Source organism: Epinephelus lanceolatus, chromosome 20, assembly GCF_041903045.1.
Source record: "Epinephelus lanceolatus isolate andai-2023 chromosome 20, ASM4190304v1, whole genome shotgun sequence".
NCBI lineage: Eukaryota > Metazoa > Chordata > Actinopteri > Perciformes > Serranidae > Epinephelus > Epinephelus lanceolatus.
Genome location: NC_135753.1, coordinates 34,134,756 through 34,146,838, shown reverse-complemented (window position 1 = coordinate 34,146,838; position 12,083 = coordinate 34,134,756). Strand labels below are relative to the sequence as shown.

Genomic DNA, 12,083 nt, shown 5'->3' with positions numbered 1-12,083 from the left:
TGGTCATAGTGCTCCCCCCAGTGGTGACTACTCTGCACTGCACCACCTTTGACTCGTAAACTGTGATGATAAATTTATTTACAAAAGCAAATATGACAACAACTAAATATAAATGTGCTGTGATGTAACTGTCAGGTTCACATGCACCATCAGTTTTAGTTAAAGTCATTGTGAACCTTCTGTCAGTAAACATATGTGAGCACTGCTCCAGCACAGTGTCCCAGTCAGCAGGAGCAGGAGCTGTGCAGCATCTCTCTGAGGGGCGCGGCCTCCTCTGTGGCTCCTGCTGCTGCTGGATCTGCAGCTGTCTCACTGTAACGCGCCGGGAGGACGCAGCCACAGCGGCCGAGATGGGGGACCCCGCAGCGGAGACCACCATCAAGGTGGTGTGCCGGTTCAGGCCGCTCAACAGCTCGGAGGTGGCCCGTGGGGACCAGTACATCCCCAAGTTTCAGGGGGAGGACTGTGTGCAGATCGCGGTGAGTGTGAGAAGACCAACTTAACTCTGTGCTCCACTTCTTCCAGAGAAGTAAAAACGATGATAGATCATTACGTCTGGTTTTAAAATGTCTCTTCAAACAGGTTTTAAATATTTTAGTTAACTCAGTGTCATTAGCAGGAGCTGTCCTCACAGTGTGCAGCAGTGTGGTGTCAATGTAAAGACCTGTCACTGTGTCATGACTGTGACTCTGCAGTTCATGTTTCCCATGAGGGGATTATAAAACAATGGGCCCCTGGGCATAGACATGCAGAAGGCCCCACCACATCTATTAACAGGAGCAACACAGACTTTGTGGTGGTGGTCTATTAGAAGTCATTTTGTGTCTTTTTTTTTGTTGGTAATTTTGTCTTTCTTTGTAATCATTTTGTGTCTATTTGAAGACATTTTGTGTATATTTCCATGGTGTTGTGTGTCTTTAAGGTAATTTTGTGTCTCTTAGAAGTCACATTGTGTGTTTTTTTGGGTCATTTTGTGTGTATTTGTAGTTGTTTTGTGTGTCTTTGAGGCCATTTTGTGTCCCTCAGTACTCATTTTGAGTCTCTTTGAAGTCGTTTTGTGTATTTTTTCATGGTGTTATGTCTCTTTAAGATCATTTTGTGTATCTTAGAAGTCACTTTTGGTCATTTTGTGTGTCTTTGAGGTCATTTTGTGTGTTTTTTGGTCATTTTGTGTCTCTCAGTCATCATTTTGTGACTTTTGTGGTGTCTGTGTTTTTCTTTGTAATCATGTTGTGTCTCTTTGAGGTCATTTTGTGTCTCTTTAAAGTCATTTTGTGTCTTTTCTGGTTATTTTGTGTTTATTTGTAGTTGTTTTGTGTGTCTTTGAGGTCATTTCGTGTCTCCTTGTATTCATTTTGTGTCTTTTTTGGTCATTTTGTGTCTGTTTGTGGTGTCTTTGTGTTTCTTTGTAATCATTTTATGTCTCTTTAAGTCATTTTGTGTCTATTTGGGGTAATTTTGTGTGTTTTTTGTAGTTGTTTGAGTGTCTGAGGTCATTTAGTGTCTCTTTGTGGTCAGTATGTGTTAATTTGAGTAACATTTTGCAGGTAAAGACACTTGGGGTCCCTGGGTCTGTGCCTGGTACGCTGCCGGTGCAGTAATCCATCCATGGTGCTTTCCATGGATGCTAATGCTAGCATGCTGATGTGTTAGCATGCTGTCTTAGCATAGCTGAATCGGACAAAACACAGCTATGACTGCATGTTGAGCAAAGTCTTAAGACACTGAAGCTCAGGCTGATGAAACCTGAAACTTCTGATGTGAATCTGATAAGATGAGTTTGAAAATTCCCCAAATGACCGTCATACAGTCATGTGACTAAAAGACTAAATGAATGAATGAATGAGCTCGATATGTAGAGAAACATAACAAATGCAGAGACTTCCATTCAGGGCACAAAGTGAAGGGTTTGATAAGAATGAAAGTGATGTGAATCATACTCTTTGGTCTGCACAGTCACCAGATCCCAACCTGACTGAACAACAAATGAGTGAATATATTTTACGAAGATTGGAGCTCATCCCTCCACTACAATCCCCCACACCCACACAGTCTGTGACACTGAAGCTGTGCCAGAGGCTTGCGATGGAACAACTCCTCACTAACATACTTAACGTTTTATTTGTCACCATAAAGTTTAATCCCTGTGGTATAGCTGTAACATCACGGCGTAAATATAGACCAGGTTAGCTCTTTTATTAGATGTAATGCAGTTGTTCCAGCAGCTTTTTACTGGTAATAGTTATGACCGTATACATGATTATCAGCAGGAAAAAATAAATATCCTCGGCAAACCATAACCCCTGATGTTCATGAGCACTATAAATGAGAAAGAAATAAGAATAGCTGCTTTGTTCGGAGGTATTGACTCCCAGTAATAGACCAACTGATAACCAGTTATGTCATGTGGAAAAGTGTTGATGTGCTGTTTTACTGCTTCATTCAAAGCAGATCATATTTAAGGCAGCATGAGGCCTCAGATAAATGATGTTTTTCTCCACTAAGACAATGAAAATCTATGCTAAAAGATTCAAAATATCACCCACATTGTGGACAGTTTAGTGCACCTCACTGCAAATGGGACAAGCGTATAAATGTTGTTTATTGGCTAGTAATCTTTTTTAATTTGACAAAGAAATTTAACTTGAGGTCCAGGTAGTTGCTTTTCCAGAGCTCAGCTGGTGGATTTTGCTCAGTTGTCATCAGATTCAGATCAGATTTTCTCCAAAGTCCAGGAGGAAATTTCAAATTTAAGTATTCATTATTTTAATAACATAACTGGAATCTCATAAAAGTAGCTTATGAAATATTTGAGCCTTGTTCATTTGCCATGCCAAAGATATCAAGTTTATTTTCTCTGCACAACTCAGACATGACGACATTAACCACACAGTGCTGTTTGAAATCTTTAAATCTACTCATCACCACCACATACTAATTATTAGGAATTATTGCGTATTATTGCACATGATCCCTGATGGACAGACGAGCTCTGGAGATGAAGGGACGTTTGTGCTTGTATTTGTAGTTCAATCAGGAGAGCCAGAAGAATGAAGATAAGATAATATTTAATACAGAATATGAGTGATGGCTCTGATGACTCTGAGGCTGATGGCTGATGAGGCATGAAGCTGATGAATTTGAGGACGATGAGGCATGAGGCTGATGAATATGAGGCTGATGGCTGATGAGGCATGAGGATGATGACTCTGAGGCTGATGGCCGATGAGGCAGATGAGGAATGAGGAATGTCCGCAGTCATTCGGGCTTCCAGTCATTCGGGCTTCCATAGTCGAGCACACTTCCACGTTCCTGTAAAAATGTCTGTGAAAAATCCCTGCAATGTGAAAAATGCATGCCGCGCCGTCTTTTGTGCGACACTGGTGCGCGGAGCGGAGTCCGCGCGGTCGTAAAATCTGAGCTTTGCACGCACAGGGCTTGCAGACGTCTGCTTTTAGTCTGGGCGGACTCAACAAAAAAGAAAACCTGGTCCAAGTCGGAGTAGCGAACCGAAATGGTATTATCGAGAACCGACTCAACCCTACTGATGAGGCATGAGGCTGATGAATCTGAGGCTGATGGCTGATGAGGCATGAGGATGATGACTGATGAGGCATGAGGATGATGACTCCGTAAAGACGAGGTGGTGAAGCGGAGGTGGAGGGCATGTATGAGAGAGAGAAAGAACCATATTTAAAATGGGGAGCAGTAAGATGATAGGCTTACAGAGAAGGTGTGTCGCTGTGCTATTGGTTGATTGTGAATCAGCTGATGACTTAATTGACCGACCCAGACAATCACACCTAGAGATAATGAGTGAGCACGCATGCACGGAGTGAATGGCTGGGTGGGAAAGAAAACTCACAGCCAGAGCATGAAAGGTATTGTCTTCCAGACTAGAGAGTCATTGGTTCCCCATAATGTGACATTTCCTGCTGTTCCAACTCAGTGCCAACAGGTAGTAGCTTCATGATTCGACTGTACAGAGACAGACTAAAGAGTTTATCTCATTAACAGCAACCTGCAGGCGATTGCTGCTCAGTTAATGGCATCAACATTTAGTCTGTGTGGCTGGCAGCAGGGACTGCAGGTTGTAGCAGAGCCAAGAAGCAGATTCTATGGGAAACCGAAGCCTGATTGAGACAAACAAAAAATTCTATTTGAACTATGTGCATTTAGTTTTTCAGATCATATTGCTGCTTAAACATGTTGTGAAATTTTTGGTTTAGAAGCTTTTATTGGTAATTTTACAGCCTATAAAGCGCTGCTATACCTCGTGACAGTCATTCCCTGGCTGCAGTGATGGTGCAGGTGTTGCTGCAGATGCACAGAATTCAAGAGGCCGTTTATACGTACACAGTGATTTTGATAAACGGAGACATCTTCCTTCGTTTGTGCCCTTCGTTTACACACAAACGGAGATTTCTCCTCTGAAAACGAGTCTTTCTAAAAACTCCGGCCAGAGTGGAGATATTGGAAAACTCCGGTTGCGCGTTTGCATGTAAACTGAGATAAACGCAGATAAACAGAGTTATAGGAAGCACACGTCACAGTATGCGCCGGAACTTGCGCCTGTGTAAAAAGTGCGACCTATGTTGCTATGGTGACAATGGATACATGGAAGGCTTGAGCTTCTCGTTACACTGCCACCTACAGGTTTGGCATGCTCTTGTGTATATATACACGGGTAAGTGTAAACGAAGATCTTTTTGAAAACGGAGACGGTGAAATGTCCGTTTATGAAAATAGCCGGCAACGTGTAAACGGCCTCCAAGAGGGTAGATAGGGAAGACCCGGAAATGCTAACCAATCAGAGCTGACTGGACTTTTTCGGGAGGGGGGTCTTAAAGAGACAGGCGGTGAAATTGTTAACATGCAGTGGACTTATTTTGAGTTATGTAGGCCTATTGCTGTATTGCATTATGGAAATTCATATCACTGTTTCTCATCATCACTTCCCCTCTTCTTCACAGGGCAAACCTTACTACTTTGACCGTGTGTTCCGGTCCGATACAACGCAGGTGCAGTTCTACAATGCCGTGGCTCAGAAGATTGTCAGAGGTAAGATGTACAGAAGGGTGTAGATGTCGTCTCAGAGGCTGACACACTAAAGCCCGGGAAATACCAGTTCAAACCACAACACTAAATGTGTTATGTCTTTGTCTTGATGTGTGCAGATGTGCTGGGGGGCTACAATGGGACAATATTTGCCTATGGGCAGACATCCTCGGGTAAAACACACACAATGGAGGTAATAATTTAACTGTTGTGCTGAACAAAAATACTAATAATAGTGACTAAAGAGCCTGAAGTTCTGTGCTGTCTTGTTTATGCTTTTATATATATGTATAAATGTCTCCTAAAGGGGAAACTCCATGACCCAGACATGATGGGAATCATTCCCAGAATCGTCCAAGACATCTTTAACTACATTTATTCCATGGATGAGAACCTGGAGTTTCACATCAAAGTATGTTAACCTCTCAATCAGGTGCTCAGATCCTTTAAAACATCAGCAAGAACACGATGCAATGTTGGTTAAATCTGACGGGAAGCGTCTCTTTGCAGGTTTCATATTTTGAAATCTACCTGGACAAAATCAAGGACTTGTTGGATGGTATGTTTTGAGCATCTTGTGGCGTCTCTTATTGTCATCATTCAGACCCTGATGCAAACAACATAATAGATTCAAACCTGATGTCTTCTACTTTCTATCGCCTCCACAGTGTCAAAGGTCAACCTTTCTGTCCATGAAGATAAAAACAGGGTGCCCTACGTCAAGGTGAGACACACCAGAATTTGAACATTGATTGTCTCTGATTAAGTCACATCTAAAGTGTAAAGTTAATTTAATTGGATGGGAAAATGAAGAGAAAAAATACTAAGAAAACAAGATAATAAGATAACTCTTTCCAAATAGCTTCCTCTGTGAACATCAGCCGATACAGTATGTCACGGTCTCCTCTGCTAATAATTGTGCCTCTGTAAAGCCGGCCTGCTGCAGGGCTGTTGAGCACAGCATTTCCTTGTGATTCCATGTGTCTCCAGGGGTGTACAGAGCGTTTCGTGAGCTGTCCCGACGAGGTCATGGACGCCATAGATGAAGGCAAAAACAACAGACATGTGGCTGTCACAAGTGAGTTAATACACTGAGGGCCTTTGGGGCTGCGGCCTCTCATGGGTTCAACCTCACTGAGTCTGCTGACTGCAGCGAGACTCTCATCAGCCAAGATACTTTCTGTGCTGCACACATAATAAGACAGAGAGGTAAAGTTAGAATAAGCATGGTTCGATTAACATCCTGTGTGGTGTCAAGTGTTTCTGACTCTGGACACGTATCTTAAACTGTAGCTAAACTGAGCTTTATTGTAGTCTTAGGTGCATTCTCTGATTCTTTTTTGCATCTTATATTTTTATAAAATTCGTCATTATCTAATCACTAAACACGTCTGTCTCTCTGTATTACAAAAAACAAAATGTGTCAGGGTGTTTTGGTCATTAAGATGAGTAATTTAAAATGATCCAGGTGTCACTTTTGAATTAACCATCAATTATAAGCCCTATTTATACAAGATAACTTTAATGGAGGTAATAATGTAGAACTTGGCTGTGACTGATTGTGATCTTGATCCAATTTAAAGTGGCCATTTACTATATAATGATGAAAACTCTGTCTGTGTGTCTGTTCCATGTTTTTCTCCTCACTGACTTGGTCAATCCATGTGAAATTTGGCACAGTGGTAGAGGGTCATGGGAGGATGTGAATGAAGCAATATTACATCAATTGGCCAAAGGGGGGCGCTATAGCAACCGATTGAATATGCAAACTTTGAATGGGCATATCTCATGCCCCGTATGTCGTAGAGACATGAAACTTTGCACAGAGATGCCTCTCCTCATGAGGAACACATTTGTCTCAAGAACCCATAACTTCCGCTTATATAGATTTTCCGCCATTTTGAATTTTTTGAAAATCACTTCAAATGGATCTCTTCCTAGGAAGTTTGAGCAATCTGCATGAAACTGGGTGAACATAATCTAGGGACCAATATCTAAAGTTCCCTCTTGGCAAAAGTTGGAAAACTTACTAAAACTGAGCTTCTATAAGGCAATGAATATTACGGAGGGCGTGGCTCATCACATAAAGGTGTATAACATCTCAAGGGTTTCACCCATCATCACACAACTTTGTAGGCATATGACCACACATAATCTGAGGGGACCCCTCCATTATTGAACCCATCAAACAAAATGGGGGCGCTAGAGAGCTCATTTCTTATCTAGGCCTAACCGCCATATGGATTTTTACTAAACTTGGTAGATATGTAGAACAGGACGCCTCAAGGTGACTGGAGAAATTTAACTCTAATTGGCAACTGGGTGGCGCTATAACAACAGAAAAATGCTTAAAAATGGCTAAAATGCGACCGATCGCTGTGGCTCCCCCTGTGGACCAGTGTTGTTGTTGTTTTCTAATTTTCGGTATGACTAAGTCATGGTATGGTATGCTGTACATAATCACGGAAACTGTCAGTGTGTAATTCTGTCAGTCAGTCATTCTGTCTGTCCCACGTTTTTCTACTCACTGACGTGGTCAATCTATGTGAAACTGCACATAGGCATTGAGGATTGGCATAGGTAGAAGGTGACAAAGCTACCAATGGGTATGGACTAGTATCAATAATTTTCATGAATTATGTGTTCCCACACCAGTAAATAATTTGTGAGAGCACTAGACAGTGTCTTTTCTCTGCCCATATTCAGTTTAAATCCAGATGTTGAGCAATATTGGCTCTTTGAAACCAGGAAATCAGTGACTCAAATGCTCTCAAATAGGTTAATTACCCTACACACTGCACATTAAGCCTGTGCATTTCACCTCCATAAAGGCGTTAGTCTTTTGAGAGACAGATTTTAAAAAAGCAAAGTCACAACTGAGGCAGCAGAGGTCCAGACATCCTGATTTTAAAGCTCCAAAAACAGTGAATCCTACATTTCCCATGTCTTCTCAAACTAGCTTGCATTGCTTATCAACTTGCACCATGTACTGGTGGGAATATGAGATGCATTTCATATGTTTAGTCTGTCCAGAAGCAGGGATAACTAACATGTATTCCCACCAGAGATTTAAAAAAAAGAATAAGCACAGAAAGGGGAATTCTCCGCCCCCCGGCAGTTCACACTGAGCTCTCAACATACTGCATGTGACACCAGTGCATCCACATCTGTATCATTTTGAAGAGTCATTAGCACCACAGATGCTTCGTGATAATATCCGTTTTTACGCTGCAAAAATTATCATCATGTAATTTTTAATTCAGTCTTCAATATTTGATTTAGTTAAAAAGCAAACCCACACTGTGAGGAAGGAATATTCAATATTTAATATTGATCCGAGTGCAGTGACCCAGCTTGTTGTTTCTTTTCTATCTGCAGACACTCATTTCTAGAAAATTCTTGATTCTATTAAAAACATCTTCAAACAGTCTTGCTGTGATGGCAGGATTCTTCTCATGTTGTAAGAAGATATGATTTTAGAAATGATTCGATTACCTGGGGATTTTTGAAGTTCAAAAATCAGACTGCAAATTAATGTGGCTCGGACAGTTTTATTAAGTAGAACATTAACAACCATGTGTCAGTGTGTTTAGCGTATAGTTAGCACGATGCTAATTGTGTTTCTGTGTGTGTGTTTGTTGGTGTCTGTGCACATCTGTGTGTCAGACATGAATGAGCACAGTTCCAGGAGTCACAGCATCTTCCTCATCAACATCAAGCAGGAAAACTCTCAGACTGGACAGAAACTCACCGGCAAGCTGTACCTGGTTGATCTGGCCGGGAGTGAGAAAGTATGTCTCCATCCTGCACCTCTGTGTCTCCTTGTCTTTGCCTCCGTTGCTCTTACAGTTTCAGAAAGCATTTGCTTTTAAACCTTTAAACAGTAACATGGTTAAAGTGTACTTGTACAGACATTGACATTTCTTGTTTTAAAGTTGACTTTCTAGATGTGGACAGGCCTTTTACTCTTGTTTCTGTTGCTCCTGGAGGTAGTGATGGCCCAATGAAGCCTCATGAAGCATTTTCTTTATTTTCTGAGCCCACTAGATGGCGCTTTTTGTTCAACAAAAGGTTGAAAGCGTCACTGAATTGGCATTCTTTGAGCCTCTCTCTTTAAACCATGAGCGCCATCTAGTGGGCTCAGAAAATAAAGAAAATGCTTCATGAGGCTTCATTTGGCCATCACTACTGTACCTGGAGGATCAGTTTGCTCGCCAGTATTGACTGGATTTATATAATGAAACTTTAATGACACACTGCTGCTGCTGCTTCCTTTCAGCAGGGGACACTACAGTAATCTGTCCATCACTATGACATGTTAACAAGCTGAAGATAGCACTAAGCTCACGTAAATCCATGAACATGCTCTGTCAACCGTCTTTTAATAATCTGTTGTATCTCCTTGCTACTCAGTGAACAACACTCTTCCATGCCATCTTTGTTATCGTACTTTCTGACTGTTTGGAGACTCATGAACACATTGTGACCACACATGTAGACTGCAGAGTAACACTGTCAAATAACACCAGTGTTTTTGATGATACAGTGTAGTTCCAGCCTCTTGCAGGAGGCTCCAGCTCCCTGCCATTATAAGAACTCTTCTGTGTGTGTTTGTTTGACAGGTGGGTAAAACGGGAGCAGAGGGCACAGTGCTGGATGAAGCCAAGATGATCAACAAGTCCCTGTCTTCGCTGGGAAATGTCATTTCAGCTCTGGCAGAGGGCTCGGTGAGGCAGTCGGCACTTCCTGGATGACGTTTGGTTTTCAGAGGGATTGCACCTGTACTCCCATCATGACTGTCACTAATTAAGAGGGAGAGAGTTTATAATTAGGATTCATAGAGAAGAGAATGATTTAAATAGTGTCTAAAAGTATTTTGAAATGTTTCATTTGGCCATCACCTGATGTTCTTGCATATGTTTTGGAAATTTCGACATAATGACACCCCTAGTATACTCTGACAAACACAGAATACTAGGGGTGGGAATCTCTTGGCACCTCACGATTCGATTCCTATTCAGAGGGCAATGATGCAAGTATGACTCGATTATCTCTACATCTTGATGCATCAAACTTTTGGATTTCTATACTTGAATTTTTTTCACTCTAGCTTGAGGGGGGGAACCTGAGAGACGAGAGAAGTGAAGGTTACTCATTGATGACAACTCTTTATGTTCTGTGCAATAAATAAGTTCTCAAAAAACAAAGATGGACATTCGTTGACCGCCCCAAGTGTCTAAAAACCAAGCTAAAATATCTGCATTTTTTCCAGCCTGAATCTGGTGACAGTGGCGAGGATGCTAGCAGCGCTTAGCAGTACCGAAAATTAGGTTGTTTTTTTTTTACGATTAACTTTTCTGGATTGAGACATAATCTTTCAAAAGAAAACTGTGATACATCTAATTGATTTTACCTCCACCCCTACAGTATACCTAAGCATAAGCATGAAGATATTCTCGGCCTTTAATAAATGATCTCTGTAGGAACTCTGTGTGTTCCCTGTGGAATTTAACTTGTGTCCTCTGTCAGAGCTACGTGCCGTACAGAGACAGTAAGATGACCAGGATCCTGCAGGACTCCCTGGGAGGGAACTGTCGCACCACCATGGTCATCTGCTGCTCACCCTCTGCTTTCAATGACGCTGAGACCAGGTCCACACTGCTGTTTGGACAGAGGTACACACACACACGCATACCGGGTACCAATAACATCTGTGAACTACACTGCATGGGGGTCATGGGGATCATTTTCATGTAAGGTAACATGAGGCCGATCCAGTGTATAGGAGTGGTTCAATGCTACTTCTTGGCAAAACTAGTAAAGAATCCGCCGTATCCAACAGCACGTTTGTGTTTTGCCGAGCCAGGGATGACACTGAAAAATGATTCCACACACTGTAAAGTACAAGTGTTATTATAATGCATGTCCGACATTATATTTTTATTGCTATCGTGACAAATACACGATAAGAATTGTAGCAGCTCTGCAAAATGTTGAAGGTAGAATTTAAAGTTTTCGTAACAGTAGCATTTCCTGAAATTATCAGGCTACAAACAAAGGCCAGAAAAAACTTGCCCACCACTGCAAATGTTCTCACAATTGGCCTGTTCAGGTGGGAAGCCAGTGAGGGATCGTGTTCCTGTTGCTGCACCAGTGAGTCCCAGTGATTGGTCACAGTGCCTTCACAGAGGAGGATGAACCACTGTGCTTTACAAAAACTAGCCAGGCGTGCTGTTTCTCCCAGCTTCCAGTCTTATTTTGCTAAGCTAAGCTAACAGCCTGCTGGCTGTAGCTTTGTATTTAGCACCCAGACATGAGAGTGGTATCAACATTCTTTTAACACCTTACTGGAATAGCTTGCTCACATCTCATAAGAGCTGATTTACATTTTCATATTTGAGGGCCACAGGGGTCGGATATCTTACCTGCGACGTCTCTCACTGATCTGAATGAGCCAGTTAGCGAAAACAGAGCCTGAGAAAGTGCGGCCTATCAGTGTGCTCTGCAGTGTCTGGGCTGGTGATATTACCTTCCTGTCTCACCAGGGCAAAGACCATCAAGAACCAAGTGTCCCTGAACGTGGAGCTGACAGCAGAGCAGTGGAAGAAGAAGTGGGAGAAAGAGAAGGAGAAGAACAAGACGCTGAGAAGCACCGTCACCTGGCTGGAGGCCGAGCTCAACCGCTGGAGGAGCGGTGAGGACTGCTAATAACATCTTACGTTTTTATCTGCTACATGTGCTGCAATTACAATTTGTCCTACGTGTTCATAGCATGTATGCTAAATGAAAGATGGTTTTAACTTTGGTTTATAAAGGTTTGGATGAGAGGAAAAGTTTTATCACTCAGTCATGCTCCAAAGTATCCTTGTCACATTTATTTATAGCTGAATCACACATTGGTCTATTTTGAGCTTTAAAGGACACTCCTAATGAAAGAATCCTTTGTTCTCATATGAGCAATGTCCGTTTGTTGTTCTCTTCTGAAATGTGTGTGATTGTGTCTGCCTTACACTAATCTAAAGACA

At 42.0% G+C, this 12,083-nt stretch overlaps 1 protein-coding gene across 2 annotated transcripts in view; it reads left to right on the top strand.

Annotated features, from left to right (window-relative positions):
- The first annotated feature begins 215 nt into the window (after nucleotides 1-215).
- LOC117265063 (kinesin-1 heavy chain-like) overlaps nucleotides 216-12,083 on the top strand; it is a 30,249-nt gene continuing 18,381 nt past the window's right edge. For both annotated transcript variants that reach the window (XM_078162754.1, XM_078162753.1), the window contains exons 1-11: nucleotides 216-479; nucleotides 4,974-5,061; nucleotides 5,178-5,251; nucleotides 5,366-5,470; nucleotides 5,569-5,617; nucleotides 5,727-5,782; nucleotides 6,049-6,136; nucleotides 8,725-8,849; nucleotides 9,681-9,785; nucleotides 10,588-10,733; nucleotides 11,604-11,752. In XM_078162754.1, coding sequence (XP_078018880.1) covers nucleotides 351-479; nucleotides 4,974-5,061; nucleotides 5,178-5,251; nucleotides 5,366-5,470; nucleotides 5,569-5,617; nucleotides 5,727-5,782; nucleotides 6,049-6,136; nucleotides 8,725-8,849; nucleotides 9,681-9,785; nucleotides 10,588-10,733; nucleotides 11,604-11,752 — 1,114 coding nt within the window. In that variant the 5' untranslated portion in view covers nucleotides 216-350. The remainder of the gene's footprint in view (nucleotides 480-4,973; nucleotides 5,062-5,177; nucleotides 5,252-5,365; nucleotides 5,471-5,568; nucleotides 5,618-5,726; nucleotides 5,783-6,048; nucleotides 6,137-8,724; nucleotides 8,850-9,680; nucleotides 9,786-10,587; nucleotides 10,734-11,603; nucleotides 11,753-12,083) is intronic.